Source organism: Geotrypetes seraphini, chromosome 3 (genome assembly GCF_902459505.1).
Source record: "Geotrypetes seraphini chromosome 3, aGeoSer1.1, whole genome shotgun sequence".
NCBI lineage: Eukaryota > Metazoa > Chordata > Amphibia > Gymnophiona > Dermophiidae > Geotrypetes > Geotrypetes seraphini.
Genome location: NC_047086.1, coordinates 72117429 through 72143775, shown reverse-complemented (window position 1 = coordinate 72143775; position 26347 = coordinate 72117429). Strand labels below are relative to the sequence as shown.

General features: G+C 42.0%; 1 protein-coding gene across 1 annotated transcript in view; it reads right to left on the bottom strand.

Annotated features, from left to right (window-relative positions):
• Positions 1-26347, bottom strand: part of CSMD1 (CUB and Sushi multiple domains 1) — a 2397241-nt gene that overhangs the window by 2255304 nt on the left and 115590 nt on the right. Inside the window, exon 2 of the mRNA XM_033936341.1 lies at positions 1054-1166. Within this exon, the coding sequence (XP_033792232.1) occupies positions 1054-1166 (113 nt within the window). The remainder of the gene's footprint in view (positions 1-1053; positions 1167-26347) is intronic.

The following is a 26347-nucleotide window of genomic DNA, read 5'->3' as shown; positions in this document are numbered from 1 at the left end:
GGAGGAGGAGGTGTCAGAGATATTTAAAGATCTCAAAGCCATAAATGCACAAAATGCTTTTATGTTTCACAATAAAGGAATATTTAGAACAAAAGTTCTTATTATAAAAGTAGGCATAATTTTTCACAGATACAGTACATTCAGATTTAAATGGTATATTGTGGAATGCCATATGGCAATTCAGAATGAGTAATTGATACATGGAGTAGTTGAAAACAAGAAGGTGCGAGATAAGGGTCGAAGAGACATAGTTGTAAGGAAATGAAGATAATACTAAGGATCAAATAGGAAAGGAAATTAAGCTCTTATAAGAAATAATAGCCATTTTTTTGCTGATTCAAATGCCATTGCAAAGAATACAATTGAAAAATCTTAGAAATCTTGTACAGAAGATATACAGTATATGGGAGGAGAGGGAGACCTTGTATTTTTGTGCTGTTGACTTCACTGAATTTCAAAGCAATGGAAAAGTAGATAGTACTGACAAACATCCAGTTAAAGCAATATCGAGAATTCAACATGAACCGTTGCTTTTACTGCACACAAATTATTAGAATTGTCAATATTTAAGTTTATATTTCAATGCCCTTTTACTTATTTTATTTTAAAATTTTCTATACTGTCTTAAACCTAGATGGTTTACAGAATATTGCATATCTAAATTTAGAACAAATTAAAAGACAAATAAACATCAGATTAGATCCTCAGATAATCTCTACAATCAGAAGAAGTCAAACTCTATAAAATGGCATTTACAAACAGTTGTGTTTTAAGTAGTTTCCCAAATGTGCCTCTATCAACACGTTTCCGTATCTGCCCTTATATTAAAAATATCAAGATTTGCCACATAAAGATACAATAATAAAGCTTAGCAGGGGACAGTTTTCTTGTAACAGGAAAACAAATCATAAGAGAGCACGTCAAATTTCCACAGACTTTTTTCCTACAAGGAACACAACTGAAGGATCTGCAACATGAAAAAAAAAAAAAAAAGAAGAAGAAAACAGCCATTCTTTGCTAAAATCTCTTACAATGAAGAAAACCACACCTTACCTTCATAGATTGCTTTAAAACCTTGAGCACTCACAGCAAAATCGGTGGTAAACCAAAGGGTCAGTATTGAGCCTGTGCTTACTAAAGACGAAGGAAGCTGGAAGCCCGACAACCTGCACAACACATAAAAGGAACATAGGTAACAGGAAAAAAAACAGAATTGATTCACATGTATACATGTTAAACAGTTATTTACAAAATAAAAGGGCACTTCTATAAAGGGCACCAATATTTAGGCACCAGTGCCCTGATTCTAAGACACCTAAGGCTAGGCGCCTAGATGGGCATGCCTAGCTAATCTAGATGCCTAACATATTTTTAATCAGCTTAATCAGTGCTGATAATTGAAAGCACTATTAAAGACCAATTAAGAATGATTTGAAAAAATGATATAGCTGGTAGGCATCTAACTCAGTAGGTGCCTACCATTTTGAGGTTGGCGTCTACAACGAGGTGCCTACCAGCAACAAGGCATGGTCGGGAGCAGATTTAGGGCAGACCTTAAGGTCTCGACTGTGCAGGATCCCAAGTTGAAAGCTGAAGCAGTGTTTCCTCTTTGCGGGATTGGAGGTGGGTTTGAGGAGAGGCTGAGGAGTTTCTGCCTGGCAGAGTTGGGAGAAGGGATCAAAGGGCAGATAGCTTTCAATCCTTAACCCTTCAAACCAGCCAGCTGATTAACCGTTCCCCTTAACTGTATCCATGACATCCTGTTTGTCTGTCTTGCCTGTTTAGATTGTAAGCTTTTTCGAGCAGGGACTGTCTTCTTTGTGACTCTGTACAGCACTGCATACATCTGGTAGCACTATAGAAATAATTAATAGTAGTAGTAGTAGTAGTAGTGTGAAGAGTTTCAGTCTTTGGGAAGCAGAGCTGAGCTTGTGATGTCATAATGCCTCATTCCACCAATAAGAGCCAATCTCATCAGTGATGTCACAATGACATGAATGTCCTGTACTCCCTCTGCCCTCCAACCCAGCCAAATTATTAACTGTTCCCCTTAACTGTATCCATGACATCCTATTTGTCTGTCTTGCCTGTTTAGATTGTAAGCTCTTATCATAGCCCAATGAGAGACGACAACATGTTACGTTTTATCATTGTGCTCAGTTGGACTCAGTCGGAAACTGTGTTTTTGTTTACAGGTTTTATCTTTAGGCTATTACATCATAGGGAAAACTGCTTGAGTACCTGAATAAATGCATGTAAACCGTTCTGAGCTCCCTTGGGAGAGCGGTATAGAAAATTGAATAAATAAAAAAATAAAAATAAAATACATTTTTAGAGCCTTAGTTGTTTTTTCCCCTGAAGAAGGTAGTTTTTACTGCCGAAACCTGGTTGTATTGGACAATATACTTGCCTTTCTTTATACTGACTGCACAACTATATAAAACATCATCTCATATGTGTGTACATGATGTCACTACTTGTCATTTACTCACATAAGCACTAAGCATTAATTTATGAAAAGCGCATGCTAAATGCTAACGCGCCCATTATATTCCATGGAAGCACTAGCATTTAGAGTGCACTAAAAAAGCTAACGCGCCTTAGTAAAAGACCCCTTTTATGCTTTCAACTAGATTCAATAAATTGGCACTGTAAAATGGCACTGAAAAAATGTGTGTGGGGTGCTATTCTATAAATGGTGCTCTGAGTTGCAAGCCATTTTCAGAATGACACTTAGGGCTCCTTTTATTAAGGTTGCGGTAAGGGTTTAACGCATGGAATACCGCGCATTAAACCGCCTGCCGCGCTAGCCGCTAACGCCTCCATTGATGAGGCGTTAGTATTTTGGCTTGCCACGGGGGTTAGCGCGTGATGAAATGTGCGACGCGCTAACCCCCGTAGCGCACCTTGATAAAAAGAGCCCTTAGATCCAGTTTCCACACCAAACTTTGGGTATAAGGATTTAACCGAGTGAAACCTGGGGTAAATCCTGGCATTGCGTAAAGGTGCAGATCCCTGGGATTCAGTAATACTATGTGCAGCATTAGCGAATGCCCATGACCCGTCAATGATCCGTCTATGGCCACACCCTCTTTGAGTGACATGCTATAAGATTTGTATGTAGATCTTTATAGAATAGCACCTAGCATGATACCACATATCTAAACTGTCCTCCATTAACACCAATTGATTGTTAACACTCACATTATTGGTTCTAATTCGCTGATTAGCCAGTTTAGTGGCACACAAAAATGTGCACACCATTTCTAGAATCCAGAGGTTAGTGTGCAAAGTTGCATAGTTGGCCTGTTCATCCATAATTGGCATATTTCTGCAAAATCGACCCAGCAAAATGATATTTATGGTTAATGGCACTTTGATATTAATCAATGAACAAATGGAATCCCAAACTTTTTGCCAACAGAATTGTAATAAAATCACATGAGGACAGACTTAAAGATCAGCACCTAGACTAAGTGTATGTTTAATACACTTCTCCCTCTGTATTCGCGGTTTCAGCATTCACGGTTTCGATTATTCACGGTTTATAGCTTGCAGGCTCCTCCCCCCCCCTCCAAAATTACATCTGCTTGTTTAGAGAAATCGCTGATTCCAAGTGTTTACGGAGAAAATCACTGATTCCCAGCACTTTCTTCACCGTGTTTTGTATCTTCTTCAGGAACAGGCCAGGTCTTCCACCATATTCACGATGAGTTTTAATAGAAAACAGCGAACATAGGAAAGAGTTATTTGAGGTTTTTATGTATTTGCAGGTCTGTTCCCTATCACAGCGAATACAGAGGGAGAAGTGTATAATTTTTTTATTTCAACATGAATCTTGGAATTACAATAAGGGCTCCTTTTACAAAGATACGCTAGCGGTGCTACACGCTAACATCTCCATACAGCTGGCGTTAGTATTTGCCGTGTAGTGCGAGGTTAGCACGCGCGTCATTGTAGCGCACGCTAAAAACGCTAGCGCGCCTTCGTAAAAGGAGCCCTAAATTATGAAGTCAAAATAATAGACATATTAGCCAAGCACCTCCTAGATAAGAGTAATGAATAGAAAAAAAAAAAAAAAAGCTTTCAATTCCTATAGCAATAGATTCCGTATACCACCCTCATAGATACTGCATCTGATAAATTTCCCTGAGGGAGAAAAGAAACATGTTAAAAAACCTGGTGAAATGCATATACTGTGCTGTTGCCTCTAGCTGTTACATTTGTTAATATACTCTCCAGCACTGTACTTTATTTTATTTTTGGTCTGGCAGTTCCCGCCTGATCCTTTGGGCTTCCAGCTCTCTTATACTCAAGGCTTAAGTTTATTTTATTAAACAAGATTGCACAACTGGAGACCTTGCTGATAAGAGAACAAAGAGAAAGATCAGCCTTCATGATCCTTCATATGCAACTACCCAGGATTTCTTTCCCCTTTTTAAATATCCGCCCTAACTCCTTTAAGTCAGTCATTGACTTATTTCAGTTCTAATCTTTGGCAGGCACTCACGCACAAAAGCTCCTGTCAGAGGGCTGCGATCAATACAGCCAAATCGATACAGTGTGATTTTTAAGTGGGTAGGGGGCTTCTACCCTGCTGATCGGCTCCCCACGTTATATTACGTGATGCTTATGTTTATTCATTTGTATTGCACCTTAACTAAGGCAAATAATACAATTACACATTACGCATTAAACAACTCAAACCACACGTAAAGTCACCAATACTTTGCATTTACTCTCTCATTATCAATTTTCCTTCAACCCCCCACTCCCAAGTACTCATTTCTGTCAATATTCCCAGGTTTAATAGATCTACCAATGCTCCCTACAAACTTCCAATATATTCCTAAATATTGTCTTTACAAAAAGACATTTCAATGTTGCTCTAAAAGTTCTGTGTTATGTCACTGAATGCTTATATTGCATTATTTCCCTTGCAATATGGTTCAAGGTAAGTTACAGTTAGGACTGGGCTGTCATTTGCAGCAATATAGGAAAATCCCATCAATATATATATCTTGCCTGTTATTAGCAAATGAAGGGGACCTTTTACTAAGCTGGGGCAAAATGTAGCCTTATTGTGCAATTACATGGGTCTTTTTCTGTGCGCTAAGGTTACTTTTTGCTGCAGCTAGAAAATGGCTGATTTTACATGTTTTGATTTAATGGCCATGTGCTTATGTTGCTATTAGCATGTAGCCACTAACAAAAATTAGCACATGAACACATATTCTGTAAAGGATGTGTCTGTGTCTGTATATGGCTATTTGGTGGAGGATGGGCTGGGGAGGGCTTTAATGGCTGGGAGGGTGTAGATGGGCTGGAGTAGGTTTTAACGGAGATTTCGGCAGTAGGAACCCAAGCACAGGACCGGGTACAGCTTTGGATTCTTGCCCAGAAATAAATAAGAAGAAAAAATTAAAAATATTTAAATTGAATCAGGTTGGGCAGACTGGATGGACCATTCGGGTCTTTATCTGCCGTCATCTACTATGTTACTATGGATGTCTAAAAGTTTAGGCATCGTTTATGTGTCCTGGAGCACAATACTGAGCATGATTCTATAATGCATAGCTGCACTATAGAGAATCACATTCAGCGGCACTGAGTGCATCTAAGCACGTCTATATTGTTAGATGTCCTTGGCAGAATCAACTTTTGGGCATTGCATAGATATCCTAATAATGTCTATAATGTTATTGCGTGTTAGCGTTATACCATCTTTAGAACGGCAATTTTATGTTGGTTTTTTTTTTTAACATTAAAATTGTATGCAGTAAAATGCTGGCACCACTATTATATTTTATTCATTTATTTATTTATTTATTATATACCACTTATATCCTATGTCATATTTACATTTGGCTCCCTTATCACATTTCTCTTCTGTTCTGGTTGCCTAGGGTCACAAAGAGCAGGGAGGATTTGAACCAACAACATCAGGGTGCTAAGCCACATGTCAAATCCAAATCCAAAGCCAAGCTTATATCCTCTTGATTCACAAGCAGTCATTTCTCTAGGACAAATATCAAACATGTACCTTCAACATTTGTGTAGTTCCTCTGCTGTTTACTATAGAAAATCTGTTTTGGCCTCTGTGTTCTTCAATCAAAGCACATGAAAAAAATAATAATAAAAAAAAAAATATATATATATATATATATATATATATCATACTAAATCTTCTATTTTTTGGTGTAAAGAAGACTCCTTTGCAAAACCAGGTCTACTTTTGGGCGTTAGTTGGGCGCGAGTTAGGTTGATGCGACTTAGATGTCACTTAGGCGTGCCAGAGGCCTCCACACATAGGTGAATGGGTCTTCTGTTTTGTGGGGTATAGAGGACTTCAGTTTGATATTAAGGTCAAAAAATGTTTAATAATGCATTACTCAAGCAAAACACATGAAATAGATATAGCACACTAAACCTCATTCCCAAAAGGCTAAGAAAATAAGAAGAGAATTCCTACTCACAACAGCTGTAGTTCAGAGCAAGTAGACATGTCTGATGTACAATCTTGACAATGTTGTGACATCATCAATATGCACCTAGATGAAAGATTATCACTAAAAAAAAATAGGAATATGTACTGGGGTTCTTCACCATTCTAGGGATTTGATCCCTCCACTTTGGGAAGATGGAAGAGGGGTGGTCCGCTCCGGGTGCACGACGGGGGGGGAGGGGGTGCACAGCCGGCCAGGTCCGGGTCCTTCTGCTCTTCCTTTCCCCCGGCCCGCAACGCTATAATCATACCTCACCCCGTCGACAAGAAGTCGTTCCCATGTCAATTCTGACGTCGGAGAGGACGTTCCGGGCCAGCCAGGCAGTGATTGGCTGGCCCGGAACGTCCTCTCCGACGTCAGAATTGACATGGGGGGGAGGTAAGATTGCAGCGGCGCGAACCGGCGCTTTTTTTTCCACGGCAGGGAGAGAAGGATGTAGGCAGGCAAGCTGGCTGGCTTTAGCGCAGCAGGAAGGGAGGGAGATAGGTAGGCAGGCAGGCTGGCTTTAGGGGTGGACAAAATCTGGAAGGTAGTGGGGGGACATAATGAGGCACTGGGGGCACTATGGACACGGGAAGGAGGCACTGGGGGCACTATGGATACGGGAAGGAGGCACTGGGGGCACTATGGACACAGGACGGAGGCACTGGGGCACTAAAGACATGGGAAGGGGGCACTGGGGGCACTATGGATACAAGACGGAGGCACTGGGGGCACTATGGACACAGGACGGAGGCACTGGGGGCACTAAGGACACAGGACGGAGGCACTGGGGGCACTATGGATACAAGATGGAGGCACTAAGGACATGAGAAGGAGACACTAGAGGCACTAAGGACACAGGACGGAGGCACTGGGGACACTAAGGACACGGGATGGAGGCACTGGGGGCACTAAGGACATGGGAAGGAAGGAGGGAGAGAATAGAAAGGGACAATTGCTGGGCCTGAGTGCAGAAAGAAATAAATGAAAGAAAGGATACACAGTCAATTAATAGATGTCCCCTTTTGATGAAAAAAATAAATGGTCACATTACCTTGACTTACTTTCTCTGCAGCAGAGTCGGCAGCTGCGCTGAGGTGCAGGAAGATCCCATGATGACTCGTCTGCCAGCTCTGCTCCGGAAGAAGTAAGTTACGTCAGAGGGGGTGGACCTGTCAGACGCAGTCATTGCAAGATTTTGCCACAACTCCATGCATCTGCCGGGTCAACCCCCTTCTTCCGGAGCAGAGCCAGCATTCGAGTCATTGCGAGACCTTCCAGCATGCAGCTGCTGAGTCCGCTCCAGAGCAAGTACATCGGAGTGGGGTGGACTGGCAGCCAGCAGCTACAGTCATCGTGGGACCTTGCTGCATGAAGGGAGATAAAGGAGCAGGATTGCTGGAATGGAAGAGTGGTGGAGGGAAAGAAAGGGGGCAGGGTGGTATGGAAGGGTGGTGCTGATTGATGTACAGATAAAGGGGAGAGACATAAGGGGAAGGATATTGGAGGGAAAGAAAGAGGGCAGATGCTGATTGAAGAGGGGTGGATGGCGAGAGAAAGGGCAAACATTGGATGGCAGTGGGAAGCCTATGCTGGATGGAAGTGCAGATGGGAGAGATAAGGGAGAAATGCAGAAAGGAAATGGGAGGAGAGAAAGAGGGGAGCAGACGCTGGATGGAAGTGGACAGAGAGAGGAGAAGGTACTAGATGGAAGGGTTGGAGAAAGTGTATATGATGGAAGGAGGGGATAAATAAAAGGAGGGCACATGATGGGGAGAAAAGGATTGAGTTAGGGAAACACTGGAGGGGTGAGGGAAAGAGATGGCAAGCTTTAGGTAGGCAGTAAAAAAGGACATTGATGAGAGGGTAGTAAGAACGTAATCTAGACAGATGCAGAAAATAAACTGAAAAGGGAAATGAGGGAAAAAGGGAAAGGGATTGCAGAGGAAAGGTTTGGGAGAGGGAAGGAGAGGATAGAGATGCCAGACCAATTGGGGTGAAAGGAGAGATGGAAAGGGGAGGCATATAGTTTCTGGAAGGGGCATAGAAGGAAAGAAGATGCCATATAGGGGAAGAGAGATGGCAGACAGTGGATGGAAGGAAGAGAGTTACAAGAAGATGAGGAAAGCAGAAACCACAGAAGACAAAGGTAGAAAAAAAGTTTCTATTTATTTATTGCTTTAGGAGACATGTGTCACTGTTTCTGTGGTGCACTGTATGCAGTCCAGCTTCTTTCTGGTTCAATTTAACCTTTGTCTATGTAATGTAATGTAACCTTTGTCTATGTAATGTAATGTAATGTAATGTATTTCTATTTTATCCTCCCTTTTACAAAACTGTGGAGCATTTTTTAGCACCTTGGTGGTAGCAGCTCTGATGCTCAGAATTCTATGAGCGTCAGAGCTATTACCACTGTGGTTAAAATCCACACTACAGTTTTGTAAAAGAGGGAGGGGTTAGTTTGTGATTACATATTCCATACTAGGCGAAGGTGTTTTCTGTGTTCTGTGTGTTCGAAATACATGTTTTTTTGTTAGGATTGACTGCAGGATTGATCTGTACTAGTCTGGCTTGTTTAGTTTTACAATGGTTGTATTGATGCTGTACGTAAGTATGTAAGATGCTGCCTTTTCCTAGGTACTCATGTGTGACCTGTGGCTTGTTACTAAAAATCATGTTTTTCGTACAGATGAGGGGGGTGTCAAAAAAATGATGGGCCCCGGGTGTCACATATGCTAGGTACACCACTGCCTTTAACCACTGAGCCATAGGAGGTTTCTTTTAGGAAGAGGTTCATGCCATGTGAGATCCTACCTTAGGAGATCATAGGTTTCAGACCTTTATTCAGTATGGAGACAGTAATTGCAGCTATTTTAGACAACCTGCGCATACTGTTTAGCAGAGGCCTCAATGCATTGGTTATGCAATTCGATATGAGTTCAGCCTTTGACCTGGTAGACCACAGGAAAATGCCTAGACGCCATTGGTATCAAAGACGAGGTGCTGAACTGGTTTCGTGGCTTCCTTAAATCCCACACCTATCAGGTACGCTTTAATTAAGAGCTTTCCGATACCTGGAGCAATCCATCCGGTGTGCCACAACGTCTACATGTCTTCACTGAGCTTGCAATTAACTCAGCTGGGGATAAAACTATTCAGTTATGCAGATGACTTCACGATTATAATCCCATTTGCTCAGTATCTCGGAAACTATTCCCAAGGCTTCAGAAGCCATAAACATGATGGAGCAATGGATGACAAACTTCAAGCTCAAACTTAATTCAGAAAAAACAAAATTCTTCATTGCTTCACCACATCCATTTGATACTAAAACACCTCTATGCATCAATGAACTTAATCACCCCATCCAGCCCACCATAAAGATACTAGGCGTAACTCTAGATCAATGCCTAACCATGAAAGACCAGGTGGACTCCTTAATCAGAAAGGGTTTCTTCACTCTCTGGAAACTCAGATCCATTAAAGCTTAATTCGATACGTCGGCATTCAGAACCCTGGTCCAATCCCTCGTACTAAGTCAACTTGACTACTGTAACATCGCCTACTTAGCCATTTCCCAAAAAAATATGCGACGTGTACAACTAATGCAAAATGCAGCAATCAGATTAATCTTCAGACTAAAGAAATTCAATCATGTATCACCCTACTACCGGCAGTTACATTGGCTACCGATGGAAGTACGCATAAAGGTTAAATTCGCCTGCTTCTGCTTTAAAGCGCTAAATGGACTTGCCCCTAAATACATAATTGACCTTTTCTCCTTCTCTGCCAACAGACACAAGAGAAGCTCTCATTCCTACTTCGTTTACCCTCAGTTAGAGGTTGTAAACTAAAAAAACACCATGAACACCTTCTTTCACATCAAGCAGCATTGTGGGGTAAAGACCTAGATCAACTGCTTTCACCTACTACTTATGAGGAATTCAGAAAACGTCTAAAAACTCAACTGTTCCTAAAAATCTAGACAACTGACCCACTCATCTTCTTTCTCCTCCATAGTGATTCCTCTGTCCTATTAATCTCTTTCTCCTCAACAATGCATTTCCGGTCCTATTAACTCTCCTCTTCCCCCCTCTTAAATTCAATCAATTTGTACCTCGCTTAATCTATTGTAAACCGCATAGAACTTAACGGTATTGCGGTATATAAGCTGTTATTATTATTGTTATTATTTATTATTATAGCCATCTCAGAAAAGAAAAAAAAAAGTTTCCCTCTGGATCCTGGAAATAACAGAGTGCAAATGTAAATGTAAAGTCCATAATCTATACTCTCTTATGAGACCAAAAAAGAAGCTTTTGAGGTACCTGGGGGAGGTTGTGAACCCACGGCAGATGGAAGAAGGGCCTTTAACCACTGAGCTACAAGAGCTTTCATTTAGGTAGGGGTTCCTATCATTTTTTAGTGACATTCTGCCATCTAGGTGCATATTGATGATGTCACAATGATGTCAAGATTGTGCAGACATGTCTACTTGCTTTGAATTACAGCTGTTGTGAGGAGGGATTCTCTTCTTATTTTCTTAGCCTTTTGGGCATGGCGTTTAGTATGTTATATATATATTTCATGTGCTTTGCTTAAGTAATGCATTAAACATCTTTTGACCTTAATATCAAACTGGAGTACTCTATACCTCACCAAATGGTAAGCCCCATTCACCTATATATGGATGCGACACGCCTAAGTCACATCTGCCTAACTCACACCTACTTCGCGCCCAAGTCACGCTCAAAAGTAGACCAGTTTTTGCCACGCCTACATTTTTGGCATTAGGTGGACGCGTTAGGACGCTGAGCGGCATGCAATTCTGTAAATAGATGTATATATTGAAGCCATACCCATGCCACACACCCCTTAGGCACAGTTTTTTCCGATGGGTGTCCATGAAATTGTGGATGTCTATTTTGTGTATTGTGTCCAGCCTTTGGATGTCTAACTTTCAATTATTGCTTGTTAAAGTCATTAATTGGGTTTATTATCCGCTTTATTTGGACGCCTAAGTTTGTGGACGTCCACATTGTGCCTCTCACTGCCATCTATTTTGTAGGTGGTAAAGCCCTGATTCTATAAAAGATGCCTAAAGTTAGGCACCTAGATTGGCACGTTTAGACGATCTAGGTCCCTAAATTATTTAACAAGATTTAATTGGCATCATTAATTGAAAATTACAATTAAATTGCAATTAATTGGATGGTAGGATGGCCTAACTTTGGTACACGCCTACCACTTTGAGGGAGGCATCTACCAGAAAGTAGCTGTAGTTAGGGGAAGATTCTGGACTGATCTTGGGTGCGTTTTGACTTACCTAACTTAAGGTGCAGTCATTTAGGCCAAGAAAAGCCTGGCATATATAGAATGTGCCTAAGGTTTCAATGCCTAGCGGTGCCTAAGACAGCTTTAGGCACTACTAGGTACAATTCTATGAACAGCGCCTACCTTGCGATCGACACTTGTACTTCTACGTGCCATTTATAGAATCAGGGCCCAAAGGCTCACACGTTAATCCTGCAATAATAATAATAACAGTTTATATACCGCAATACCGTTAAGTTCTATGCGGTTTACAGAAGATTAGTGGAGTACAAGTTGAGTTGACGTACAAGTTGAGTTAACTTAAGGGATGTGGGAACAATGGGGAGAAAGGGCAAGAGAGGGGAAGGAGGGAAGTGGGTCAGCTGTCTAGGTATTTCAGGAATAGGTGAGTTTTGAGGCATTTCCTGAATACCTCATAATAATCAACATACAATAATGTAGCTGCACTAACTGATTAGTGCAAACACCCCCTCCCCCTTCCTTCTCTAGACACATCCCCTCAGCAAAAGAATAAATTTTAATTTAATATGCTGGCAGTGTACATACATGTCAAAGTACTGCTGGATGCCTCAGGGCACCTCACGGTACATTTTAAGCTTTGGTAACATGCATTAGTGCTAAGCACAGTTCAATAAAGAGGCCCCCCAAAAAGAGCAGAATAAAAAGCGTGTTATTTGTTTTTTCATTTGCCAATAAAAATGTACATTTTTTTGCAGAGGGAATACTATTTTAAGAGTGCACACTCTTAACAATATTGCTCCCAATATTAAAATGAAGAATCACCAAATATAACAAGTGAACAATGTTGCAAACAGATGAGAATGTGGCGTAAGGGTTAGAGCTACAGCCTCAGCACCCTGCGGTTGTGGGTTCAAACCCCATGCTGTTCCTTGTGACCCTGGAAAAGTCACTTAATCCACAACTGCCCCAGGTGCATTAGATAGATTGTGATCCTGATGGGACAGATAAGGAAAACACACGAGTGCCTAATTTGTAACTTGTTCTGAGTTCTTGTGGGAGGACAGGCAAAAAAAAAAAAACTAAATGGCAAATGAAACACAACACACATTTACAAGCTGCACATCCTTAATTACAATACAAAAGAGCCAGACATTCCTGTGAATATAACAAGCAATTATCCAAAATAGTAAAATTAAATGAACAAATCATCATCTATCACCCATAAATTTCAAGAGCAGTTAAGTTTTTAACCCATAATGAAACGTCTAATAATTAGAGCATAATCTCATAGAAGGAAGACCATTCCATCCAAGAATATTAAAATGCAAATAACTTTTCTAAAATTCTATTAAAGCATGCATCTGTCTTCTTTGGAAAATATAGTAATACATTGTCTTGTGATCAGAACAATTTACTGTATGATGGAAAACAAAATAATGGAAGAAGCATGCAGGGCTTGATTCAGTAAATGGTGCCAAAAGTTAGGAGCCAAAATGATCTGGCCTAAGCTAGTATTTTCTAAAGTGAGGAACATCATTTGTACAATACCGACTTAGCATGCATTTTGGGCACAATTCTGTATATGGCTTCTAAAAAGTAGGTGCCAACTAGCGCAATTCTATACAAGTTATGTACACTTTCTAGAATCACTCTTAGCGTAGCCTAAGCAGATGTGGAGGGCCATTTTCAATAGTGCTTCTAAGTCCAATTTGGACATCTTGAGAAATGCATACAAGAATTGAGGAGAAAACATCTATTTTTGAGACCACTAGATGTCTATCTTTTATTTTTAAAATTGACTAGACATTTTGGCCCTTAGGACGTCTAATGCTTTTTGGCCATTTAACAACAAAAAAAAAAAATCCAAAACCAGTGCCATAATTTATGCAGAGAGAAGGCACTGCTGTGAATTTCACATAAAGAGTTCCAGATGTACATCTCACCAGAACCCCCTTATACTCCAAGTTTCCACATTTATTTAAAATTTGTTAGTCTGCTTATCGTACTTTTAAGCGGAGTGCATATAATTAAAAACGAGAGCAAAAATAAAACAAAAGGGGTATTATATAAGAATTAATGGAACAAACAGAAACAAAAGGGAACGAGGTGCAATGAGTTTTTCAAAGACTCCAGCTAATCCAGAATACTGCAGCCAAGTTGATCTTTGCAAAATGCAAGTCTGACCATGTCTCCCCACTCCTAGCCAAACTTCACTGGCTCCCAGTGATTTCCAGATTCCATTTCAAATGCTCCTGCCTGGCTTTTAAGATCATTCACGGCATCCTTCCTCCCTTAATCCCACTATCTTATAACTCCTCGAGTCCTGACTCTACCAGACCCGCCCAAAGGTATAAACTATCCTTCCCCTCTCCATACGGTATTCGCTATGCAGGCAAACTGGGAAAATCCCTTCTCTTCAGAATCACAGGTCTTTTGAATGACCTTACTACCCCGTTGCGGAACCTGGGCTCCCTCCAATTATTCCGCAAGCAACTGAAAACCTGACTTTTCACTAAAATGTAATTCTATCCCCCCTTACTCTTCTCTTCTATATATAAGTTCATGTAAACCTTTTTTTTCCCTTCTCTTCTTATATTTTAAGTTCTTGTAAACCGTGCCGAGCTCCACATCCGTGGAGATGATGCAGTATATAAACTTAAGGTTTAGTTTAGTTTAGTTTACATGAAATTATAGGACACTAACATGTGAGGAAAGGGGATTCCATCTGTGAGAAAAGACTGAAAGAAAAGGACGTTGAGATTATGTAGTCCTTAAATATGATGGTTATAGATCAAAGGCATCCTTAAATAAAAGTTTTTAGGCTTGATTTAAAGCGCTGAATAATGAGCCCTCCAAAACTCTCCCAAAACCAACTATACCAACCTGTCAACCACTCTAATAGCCCTTATAATAATAATAATAACTTTATTTTTGTATACCGCAATACCACAAAACAGTTCAGAGCGGTTTACAAGTTAAGAGACTGTACATTTACAGCGAAGTTACAGAATATCAGAAAACAGTTCAGAGCAATTTACAAGGAGATGAGAACTGTACATATGCAATGAAGGTACAGAGAATTACCATATTTTCGCGGATATAACGCGCGCGTTATACGCGTTTTTACATACCGCGCATACCCTTCGCGCGTTATATGCCTGAGCGCGGTATACAAATTTTTTTTTACATATTTCACACCCCGCCCGACGCCCGATTCATCATCCGGAAGGACGCTCGCACCCCCACCGCTCGCACCCCCACCCCGAAGGACCGCCGACTCCCCGACAATATCGGGCCAGGAGGGAGCCCAAACCCTCCTGGCCACGGCGACCCCCTACCCCCACCTCGCACTACATTACGGGCAGGAGGGATCCTAGGCCCTCCTGCCCTCGACGCAAACCCCCCTCCCCCCAACGACCGCCCCCCCCAAGAACCTCCGACCGCCCCCCCAGCCGACCCGCGATCCCCCTAGCAACCCCCACGACCCCCCCACCCCCCTTCCCCGTACCTTTGATAGTTGGCCGGACAGACGGGAGCCAAACCCGCCTGTCCGGCAGGCAGCCAACGAAGGAATGAGGCCGGATTGGCCCATCCATCCTAAAGCTCCGCCTACTGGTGGGGCCTAAGGCACGTGGGCCAATCAGAATAGGCCCTGGAGCCTTAGGTCCCACCTGGGGGCGCGGCCTGAGGCACATGGGCCCAACCCGACCATGTGCCTCAGGCCACGCCCCCAGGTGGGACCTAAGGCTCCAGGGCCTATTCTGATTGGCCCACGCGCCTTAGGCCCCACCAGTAGGCGGAGCTTTAGGATGGATGGGCCAATCCGGCCTCATTCCTTCGTTGGCTGCCTGCCGGACAGGTGGGTTTGGCTCCCGTCTGTCCGGCCAACTACCAAAGGTACGGGGAAGGGGGGTGGGGGGGTCGTGGGGGTCGCCAGGGGGATCGCGGGTCGGCTGGGGGGGCGGTCGGAGGTTCTTGGGGGGGGCGGTCGTTGGGGGGGAGGGGGGTTTGCGTCGAGGGCAGGAGGGCCTGGGATCCCTCCTGCCCGTAATGTAGTGTCGGGACAGCGCACGGAGAGGCGGGGCAGTGCACGGAAAGTCAGGGCAGGTGAACGGAGAGTCGGGACAGCGCACGGAGAGGCGGGGCAGTGCACCGAAAGTCAGGGCGGGTGAACGGTGAGTCGGGGCAACCAGAGGAGAGTCGGGGAGGGCGAAAGGAGAGTCGGGGTGGCCAGAGGAGAGTCGGGCAGCATGCGCGGTATACCCATGAGCGCTGTATACAAAAGTTTCCGTACATACAAGTGTGGTTTCTGCGCGCTATACCCGTGTGCGCGTTTTACACGGGTGCGCGTTATATCCGCGAAAATACGGTAGTTATCAAGTGTATGGTATAAACCAGTGGCAATTACAAAATGATCCAATAACTGTTGCAAGGGGGGTGCAGAAAGGGGAAAGGAAAAACAACTTATGGCTGTAGGTGTCACCTATACACTGTATAGCAGTACAGTAGGATAAGTATAGTAGTTAAGAGTGGGATATGGACCTAGGTCCCCCCTCTCTATGGTTCACTACTTTGCCTACCAGGTTAATAATAATAATAATAATTTATTTCTTATATACCGCCAAAGCCATAGTAGTTCGAGGCGGTTTACAATGAAGAAGGACTGGACAATCAGCGAAATGTTACATTGGTACAATCAGAGAAACTAGGTATCAGAGAAATGGTACAATCAGAGAAAATTGGAGCAATCAGGGAAAATGGTACAAGCGGCGAAAGATGGAGCAATCAGAGAAAAGTACAATCAGAGTGAAAAGTGTAGTAAAGAAGGTCAAGACAATCTGCATAAGGTTAAATCTAAGAATGTGGGTATGACAAAGGGGTACAGACAGTGGATAAGGGCATTTAGATAACAATAGAGAGGGTACAATCAGCGGGTGTAGATGCGGTTTAATGGGGTGCAGGACATGGTGAGATAAAAGGGGCCATGGGTAGGGCATAGAGGTATTAGGTTGTAAATCTGGTAAATAGATTAGTTTTTAGTAGTTTCCTGAAGTTTAGGTAGGATGAGGCGCGTGAGATAATGTGGGCCAGCCAGTTATTGAGCTGACCTGCTTGGACCAGATACCTGCTTGGACCAGATGCTTTACTAGGATTTCCCGTAATCTGCAGTTGTCATATAAGCTGGTATGTGCGGTATCATTCAGATTTTTGGGGGGTGGGTAGGGTTCAGTGACCACTGGGGAAGTGTGGGGGTGGCATGACATAATCCTTCCAGTGGTCATCTAGTCAGTTTGGCACCTTTTTGGCACTGAGACACTTTTAAAACAGGTCTAACTCTGGACATCTAAACGGTGTGCTGGATGTCTTGGTAAATGTTTGATTACCGCCGCAGGACGTCCAAGCACTATGCAAGCTCTAAGCACGCCCATAATATGCCTCCAACATGCCCCATTGAACTTTAGATGCATTGTAGATAAAAAGTCTAGCATGACGTCTAGGAATTAATGGCTCCTTTAACAAAGGCGCGCTAGCGGTTTTAGCATGCGCTTAGCACATGCTAAAATGCCGTGCGCGCTAGCCGCTACCGCCTCCTCTTGAGCAGGCGGTAGTTTTTCAGGTAGCGCGTGCTATAGCATGCGCTAATCCGGTGCGTGACCTAAATACGCTAGCGCACCTTTGTAAAAGGAGCCCTAAGTTTTGAAAATCAGCACTTGGACGTTTTGGAAATTAAAGCATTCAAGGGCCCATTTATATTCTTTTTTGGACATCATTCTTTTTTGAAAATGAGCCCCTTAGGCATTACTAGGCGTACTGACCTTTAGGCACACCGTACTTATGCCAGGGTTTTCTTGGCCTAAATACCTGCACCTATATAAGTTAGGCACTTACAGTTGTCTATGTCCAAAACAGTCACCTATACACAAAATGCCCACAATCTACCTTCTAACAATAGGAGCCTAACACGTTAGATGCCTAATATTCAATTAAGTGCAATTAACATCAGTTGAGGGGTGCTGTCAATTATCAGCACCAATTTAGTTTATTAAAGAATTAAGGGGTCCTTTTACTAAGGTTCGCTAACCGATTTAGCGCATGCTAATTGATTTAGCATGCGCTAAATGCTAAGGCACCCATAGAATATAATGGGTGCCCTAGCATTTAGCACGTGCTAATCTTTAGTGCGCACTAAATAGATTAGCACGCCTTAGTAAAAGGACCCCTAAGTTAGGCACTTATATTGGCCGGGCGAACTAATGTAGAGACCTAATTTTAGGCAAACTATACAGAATTTGTCAGTTCATGTCTAACTTTGGATGCAAACACTTACGTCTGCCAAAGGTTGGTGTAAATGCTGGTGTGCAACTGACGCCGGTTGCGCAAATGCAGATATGTTATAACATTGCCCTTTGGTGTTGCATGCTATGAAATTTAGGCATGCATATTATACCTTGAATGGGATCTAGGACAGATCGATAGATAACTACTAATTACTGCCAATGATATGCTTATTAATTCTAATAATTAATTGCTAGCATCTAATCGACTAATTAGTTTATGCGTGAATCTGCGGTCCAGTCCCACATTTCGGCGACCTATACAGAATCTGGGTGACAAAGTCAAGCAAATCTATTTACACTTTTATACATAAAAGCTTAAAAACAAAGCATGCTTATATAGTTTTCCAGTTAAATTGATTAAAAAATGGAGATGCTTCATCATACTTTTGGGTCGCAAAAATCAACTTAGCTGTCATATGTTGAAATATTTGCACTTAGAACATAAGAACATAAGCAATGCCTCTGCTGGGTCAGACCTGAGGTCCATCGAGCCCAGCAGTCCGCTCACGCGGCGGCCCAACAGGTCCAGGACCTGTGCAGTAATCCTCTATCTATACCCCTCTATCCCCTTTTCCAGCAGGAAATTGTCCAATCCTTTCTTAAACCCCTGTACTGTACTCTGCCCTATTACTCCCTCTGGAAGCGCATTCCAGGTGTCTACCACCCGTTGGGTAAAGAAGAACTTCCTAGCATTCGTTTTAAATCTGTCCCCTTTCAACTTTTCCAAGTGTCCTCTTGTTCTTTTATTTTTCGAAAGTTTGAAGAATCTGTCCTTCTCTACTCTCTCTATGCCCTTCATGATCTTATAAGTCTCTATCATATCCCCTCTAAGTCTCCTCTTCTCCAGGGAAAAGAGACCCAGTTTCTCCAATCTCTCAGCGTATGAGAGGTTTTCCATCCCTTTTATCAAGCGTGTCGCTCTCCTCTGAACCCTCTCGAGTAACGCCATATCCTTCCTAAGGTACGGAGACCAATATTGGACGCAGTATTCCAGATGCGGGCGCACCATCGCCCGATACAATGGCAGGATAACTTCTTTTGTCCTTGTTGTAATACCCTTCTTGATTATGCCTAGCATTCTATTTGCTTTCTTAGCGGCTGTTGCGCACTGTGCCGTCGGCTTCATTGTCATGTCCACCATTACCCCCAAGTCCCTTTCTTGGTTGCTCTCATTCAATAATATCCCTCCCATCGTATAGTTGTACCTCGGGTTTCTGTTTCCAACATGCAATACTTTACATTTCTCAACGTTGAACTTCATCTGCCATCTCGCCGCCCATTCCCCCAATTTGTTCAAGTCCCTTTGCAATTCTTCGCATTCCTCTTTAGTCCCAGCTCCACTAAATAGTTTTGTATTGTCCACAAATTTTATTATCTCACACTTCGTGCCTGTTTCTAGATCATTTATGAATATATTAAATAGCAGCGGCCCGAGCACTGAGCCCTGCGGAACACCACTCGTGACCCCCATCCAGTCCGAGTAGTGGCCCTTCACCCCTACCCTCTGTTTCCTACCCGCCAACCAGTTTCTGATCCATCTATGTACGTCTCCGTCCACTCCATGGTTCTTCAGTTTCCGGAGTAGACGTTCGTGAGGCACCTTGTCAAAGGCTTTTTGGAAATCAAGGTATATGATGTCTATGGGGTCTCCTCTGTCCATCCGTTTGTTAATTCCTTCAAAGAAGTGCAATAAGTTCGTTAGGCACGATCTCCCCCTGCAGAAACTTGCCTAAAGAGTGCCTATATATCACGTGTGACTGCCATGGCATGATCCAGTTAGCGCCAAGTCAGTCCAGGGGCAGAGTAGATGCGAAGCTAGAGATTCTTTAGGCTCCACCAATATTCAATGTGGCACCTAGATTAGTAACTGGGTAGAGACACATAAATATCAGACCTAACTTATCTGCATAGCTATTAGAGCGCCTGCATTGAATGTTTATGCTACCTGATACCTTCCAAGAACCTCCAATGATCTTGATATTCTGAACCAGCACCTAGATATGGTCTGGCACTGAATATTCAGCCTTAAATCTGTCTGTGAAAGTCAACATTAAAAAAAAAAAAAAAAAAACCACTGACCCTGCAGGCTAAATATCACAAAGAATGGCTATGTCATGCACATTGCATGAAAACAAATACCTTTCCTTCAGGCACTGTGGACTTTGCTTCTATGACGTCCCAGGGCCCAACCCAGATCTATGATATGGAAGTGCATAGCTCCACCACTTACCAATTTAGCCAGCCACTCATCATGTTTTGTTTAATTGTAATGGAGAATGAAAAACTGAATTAAACATAGAAACATGATGGAAGATAAAGGCCAAATGGCCCATCTAGCCTGCCCATCCACAGTAATCATTATCTCTTCCTCTCTCTAAGAGATCTCACGTGCATATCCCATGCTTTTTTGAATTCAGACACAGTCTATCTCCACCACTTCATCATATACAATCACACCCAAGTCCTACTCTTCTGTTGTGCACATAAGTTCTTCACCCCCTAAACTGTACTGTTCTTTCGGGATTTTGTAGCCCAAATGTATGACCTTGCATTTCTTAGCCTTAACTTTTAGCTACCAAATGTCAGACCATTCTTCAAGATTCACTAGGTCTTTCTTCACACCATCCGAGGTGTCTACTCATTTGCAGATTTTGGTTTCATCTGCAAAGAGGCAAATCTTACCTGACAACCCTTTAGCAATATCACTTATAAAAATGTTAAAAAGAAAAGACCCAAGAATAGAACCTTGAGGTACACCACTGGTAACATCCCTTTCCTCAGAGTGATCTCCATTGACCACTACCTTCTGTCGTCTTCCACTTAAGTGGTTTCTGACCCAGCCTGTCACTTTGGGGCCCATCCCAAGAGCACTCAGTTTATTTATTAGATGTCTGTGTGAAACACTGTCAAAGGCTTTGCTAAAATCTAAATAAACCACATCTAGAGCACTACCTCTATCCAATTCACTGGTCACTCAGTCAAAGAAATTGATCAGATTTGTCTAACAAGGCCAACCTCTAGTGAATCCATGTTGCCTCTGGTCCTGTAATCCAAAGGATTCCAGAAACCACCATTCTCTGCTTTTCAATTAAATTTGCTTACCACAGAATTCAGACTTACTGGCCTGTCATTCCCCAATTCTTCCTTACTTCCACTTTTGTGTAGAGGGACAACATCCACCCTTCTCCAGTCCTCCGGTACCACTCGACTCTAGAGAAGCATTGAAAAGGTAAGTCAGCGGAGCCACCATAACTTCCCTAAGTTCCTTCAGGACCCTTGGATGCACACCATCTGGCCCCATAGCTTTGTTTACCTTTAATTCAGCTAGCTCCTCATAAACACAACCCTCTGAAAATTGATCAGAGTCTACCACTTCTCCATCCCTATTCATATTTGTCTTCTGTGGTCCTGCTCCTGGCGATTCAGCTGTGAACACAGAACAGAAATATTTGTTAAGCAATTCAGCCTTTTCTATATCAGCTTTTAGATATTCTTCCCCTTCACTTTAGTCTTACAATGCCACTTTTACACTTCTTCCTATCACTAATATAATTAAAAAATGTCTTGTCTCCCCATTTTACCATTCGAGCTGGTTTTTCTTCCATTTGCATCTTCGCTTTCCTGATTACACGACCAGCCTCTCTTAATTTTTCCAGATATTTTTGCCTGTCTTCCTCTTTCTGTGATCTTTTGTAGTTTATGAAAGCTAACCTCTTATTCCTTACCCTCTCAGCTACTACTTTTGAGAACCAAATTGGCCTTCTTTTGTTCTTTACTTTTACTTACTTGCCTCAGAAAAAGGTTTGTCACTCTTACAATTACTCCTTTCAGTTTTGCCCACTACATTTCTACTCCTTCCAGACATTCCTATCCTTCCAGACATTCCTATCCAGAGAACAATTCCTTGATGTAAAGTTAGTTTTTATTAAAGTCTAGAACCTTTACTATTGAATGAGTTATCTCTATGTCTATCTTACTATTAAACCATACCATGCAGTGATCCCTGGATGCCAGATCACCCACTGTAACATCAGATACACTTTCCCCATTTGTAAGCACTAAGTCCAGAATGACCCCATCCCGCATGGGTTCATTACTAATTGCTAAAACAGTTCTCCTTGTAGAGAATCCAGGATCTCCCTACTTCTAGATGAAACCACAATATGGATACCCCCAATCAACATCTGGTATGTTAAAATCACCTATTAGTAAAACTTCCCCTTTTTTAGATATATTCCGAATATCTACTATAAAATCTCTGTCCACTTCTTCCGTCTGTGAAGGAGGCCTGTATATCACACAAATGTAAATATATTCACCATTCTCTCTTCCCAAATTGATCCAAATTGATTCACAGTGCCTCTTCCTTGCCCTGCAGAGCCTACAATTGTGTGGCTTTAATATGATCTTTAACATATAATGCTACTCTACCTCCTTTTCTTCCTACCCTGTCTTTCCTAAACAGATTATAGCCTGGTATAACTACATCCCAATCATGGCTCTCCTTGAACCATGTCTCCGTGATCACCACTATATCCAACTCATCTTCTTCCATCACAGTTTCTAGATCCAGAATCTTGTTTCACATACTTTGAGCATTAGTATATTCTGCTTCCAGACATTGCCCCCTTTTCCCATTTGTGTAGATATATTCAGTGATTTACTTACCTGAGGGCTTACACTCACCCAAGGGCTTTGATCACTCTACCCCATCACTTCTAGTTTGAAACCCTCTTCAATAATTAGCCAGCCTGCCACCAAATAAACTTCTTCCCTTTTTTGATAGATGTATACCAACCCTGCTCAGCAGCCCTTGGAAAATTATCCCATGGTCCAGGAAGCCAAAACGCTTTTGACAAAAGCATCCACATAGCAACATATTCATCTTCAGGATATGTGCTTCTCTGACCGGTCCCTTACCCTCCACAGAGAGGATGGATGAGAATACCACTTGCGCACCTGACTGCTTCACCTTCTCTTCCAGAGCCACAAAGTCACTTTTGATACTTTTGCAGGGGTACTTGGCAATATCAACATGGATAAGCAGCATTAAATAATAGTCATCAGGCTTGATGAGTCTTGGCAATATCTCCGTGACATCTTGGATTTTGGCACCAGGGAGACCATATACCTCCCGGGACATCATGTTTGATCTGCAGATGGATTCTTCTGTATCCCTCAGAAGAGAATCATCAACTACCACTACCTTATACCTCCTATTGGTCATTAATCCAGCAATTTGGGGATTTAAAGCTTTGGTCCTTCCTCTCCCTGGGTGCTCTCATCTCCTCTACTTCCAGGACAGCATACCGGTTCTTCAGTTCAAGGGCGGGTGGAGTCACAGTAACAATCTTGCAGGGTTCCGTAAACTGAGTCCAGTTATCTTGCCTCAGCACAGCTTCTTCTTCCCCACTGCTGGAAATCTTTTAAGCCACATGAACCATTTCATCAATGTACCTTTAATTCTTACAGATGCTTGTCAGCCAGCCACCTCCTCTCTCAGTTTCATTACTTCCTTCATGAGGGATTCAAGCTGAAGACAGCTTGCAATTGAAACCACTCCCTCTGCCTAGGTAACATTTTCTGTCTGCACAGAGATAGAAGCTGTAACCTGAGCAGCAGCTTTGGTGACACAATGTTTCCCAGCCATAATGTGGTGCAGAAGTACTTATACCTGGCTGAAAAAAGAACAGAAAAATCCTACCAAAACAATGCCCTGCTCCTGGTTGGCTGAAAAGCCATAAAAGCTCAGCCTTGGAGTGGATGAAAGGGAATTAACCTTAAGGGTCACCTGTGGAGTCTGATCTCTAAGAAAGTCCTCAGAGTTCAGTTTCAAACTAAGAGGCTGAAACCAGCCAGTGGTCTCTCCTCAAGGAGTTTCAAGTTTCTTTATTTTTGCTATACTGTTTATCAAATAATAATAATAATTATTATTTTATTCTTATATACCGCAAAAGCCGTAGTAGTTCGAGGCGGTTTACAACAAAGAGGGCTAGACAATCAGCGAATATAGGTACAATCAGTGAATATAGGTACAATGTAAAGTCTTCCAAGAACAGGTGAGTAGAATACAGAGGTAAGGCATAAGAGATCTTGGGAAATAAGAGGTAAGGCATAAGAGGTCTTAGGTTACAAATCGGTTAAACAGGTTTGTTTTTACTAATTTTCTGAAATTAGGTAGGATGAGGAGTGAAGATAATATTACCCAGCCAATCGTTCAGTTGACCTGCTTGGAAGGCAAGTGTTCTGTTCAGGTATCTTTTGCAACGGCAGGCCTTTAGTGTTAGATAGTGTTGGATGGTTAAAACAGATGAACTCTGCGTGTGGGTCTGGATGAACAATCTAAGATAAAATGGGGAACCAAGTACATGGGGGCCAAACCGAGAATGGATTTGAAACAGAGACAGGCAAACTTGAACAGCACTCTTGCTTCCAGAGGGAGCCAGTGGAGTTGTTGGTAATAGGGAGTTGTGTGTTCCCATTTTTTTAGCCCAAAGATCAATCAGATTGCCGAATTTTGGATGATTCGGAGTCTTTGAATGGTTTTTTTTTAAAGACCCCAGATAAATGATGTTACAGTAGTCTAGTAAGCTTAGAATGGAGGATTGCACCAGTAAGCGGAATGAGACTGCATCAAAGTACTTTCTGATGGTTCTTAGTTTCCATAATGCGGAGAAGCCTTTTCTGACCAGTAAGTTGGTGTGTGCTTCAAGGTTAAGGTTGCGGTTCAGTGTCACTACCAGAATTTTTATGGAATCTGTAATAGGAAAGACTTGACCATTCAAGGAAATTGATGAATCTTTGATTTTGTTTTCGGACGCGCCAGGAAGAATTTATTTTTTTCTGAATTGAGTTTCAATTTGAAATCGGCCATCCATAGTTCGATTTGCTTTAAGATAGATGCCAGGTGATTTTTCGTCTCAGGAGTTAGGTTTGTTAGAGGAAAGACTATGGTGATGTAATCGCCATAAATGTAGAATTTGATTTTTAGACTTTGCAATAGATTCCCCAGTGCGGCCAGGTAAATGTTGAACAGTGTGGGGGACAGGGAGGAGCCCTGCGGGACTCCACATTAGTTTACCCAACTGAAGGAATGAGTATTGCCACTGTAAACTTGGTATGATCGTTTACTTAGAAAACCCTGGAACCATTTTAACACATTACCAGAGAGATTGATTGACTCCAAACAGTCCAAAAGAATAGCATGATCAACTAAGTCAAAGGCACTACTGCACTTGTGCCCTGGCTAAACAAGCTATGGAGAGAATCTAGCAGAGAGGCAATAACAGTTTCAGTGCTGTACCTGGAACGAAAACCTGACTGGTTATCATTTAAAATGCTGAATTTATCCAGATAGATTACTAAACGGTTTACAATAAAATGGAGTTTAAAAGAAAAGATATAAAATGAATGATATAATTTATCTAGAGTTAAAAAATAAATAAATAAAAAGGGAGTTTGAACGGACCAACGAACACGAAATGAAAGGGAAGAGGTGAGGGAAGGTTGGTAAATACATCGAGATAAAAATAAAAGGGAGGAGAGAGAAGGGAGGGAAAATACATTATGATAGGGCTCGCGTCAAAAAGAAACGTTTTTGTTTTTTCAAAATACTTCTCAGTTAGAGTGAAAGGATTCACACTCCCATGAAGTATAGCACACTTAGCCTGACTTAAGAATTTTCCAGGCCTCTCTCCCACTTAATACAAGTTTCAAGTTTATAAAAAATTTGATAAAACGCTAATCATAAATTCTAAGCGTTTAACAATATAAAATTTAAAAAGGGGTCCAGTTAACAAACTTTTAATGACATAACAATACTTACATGGAACAATAGGATGGTGGGGAGAAATACAATTTAAAAGAAAGAGAGAACAATTAAGGATAATAACATAGGGAAAGGGAAAAAAATAAGTTTTGTATAGGAAATGAATTTTTATATTGAAAATGAGCTAGAAAAGTTCCATAGACCAATTAACAGTCATATGCGTCTTTAAATAAAAAGCTTTTAAGGCCACCTTTGAATTTATCTACTCCCCAAAAGTCTCAAAAAGGACCTAAACAGATCCAAAGAAACTTTTTAGTCAACAGATCTCTCCTCAAGCAAATATATGCAAATTGTATATGCAGTTCATAGGTTGCTGTGAAAACTATCTTTGATGCTAAGCTTCTACAACTTCTTTCTTAGAACCAGGCTTACTGAGGGTTAGGCACTAGGCCAGCATT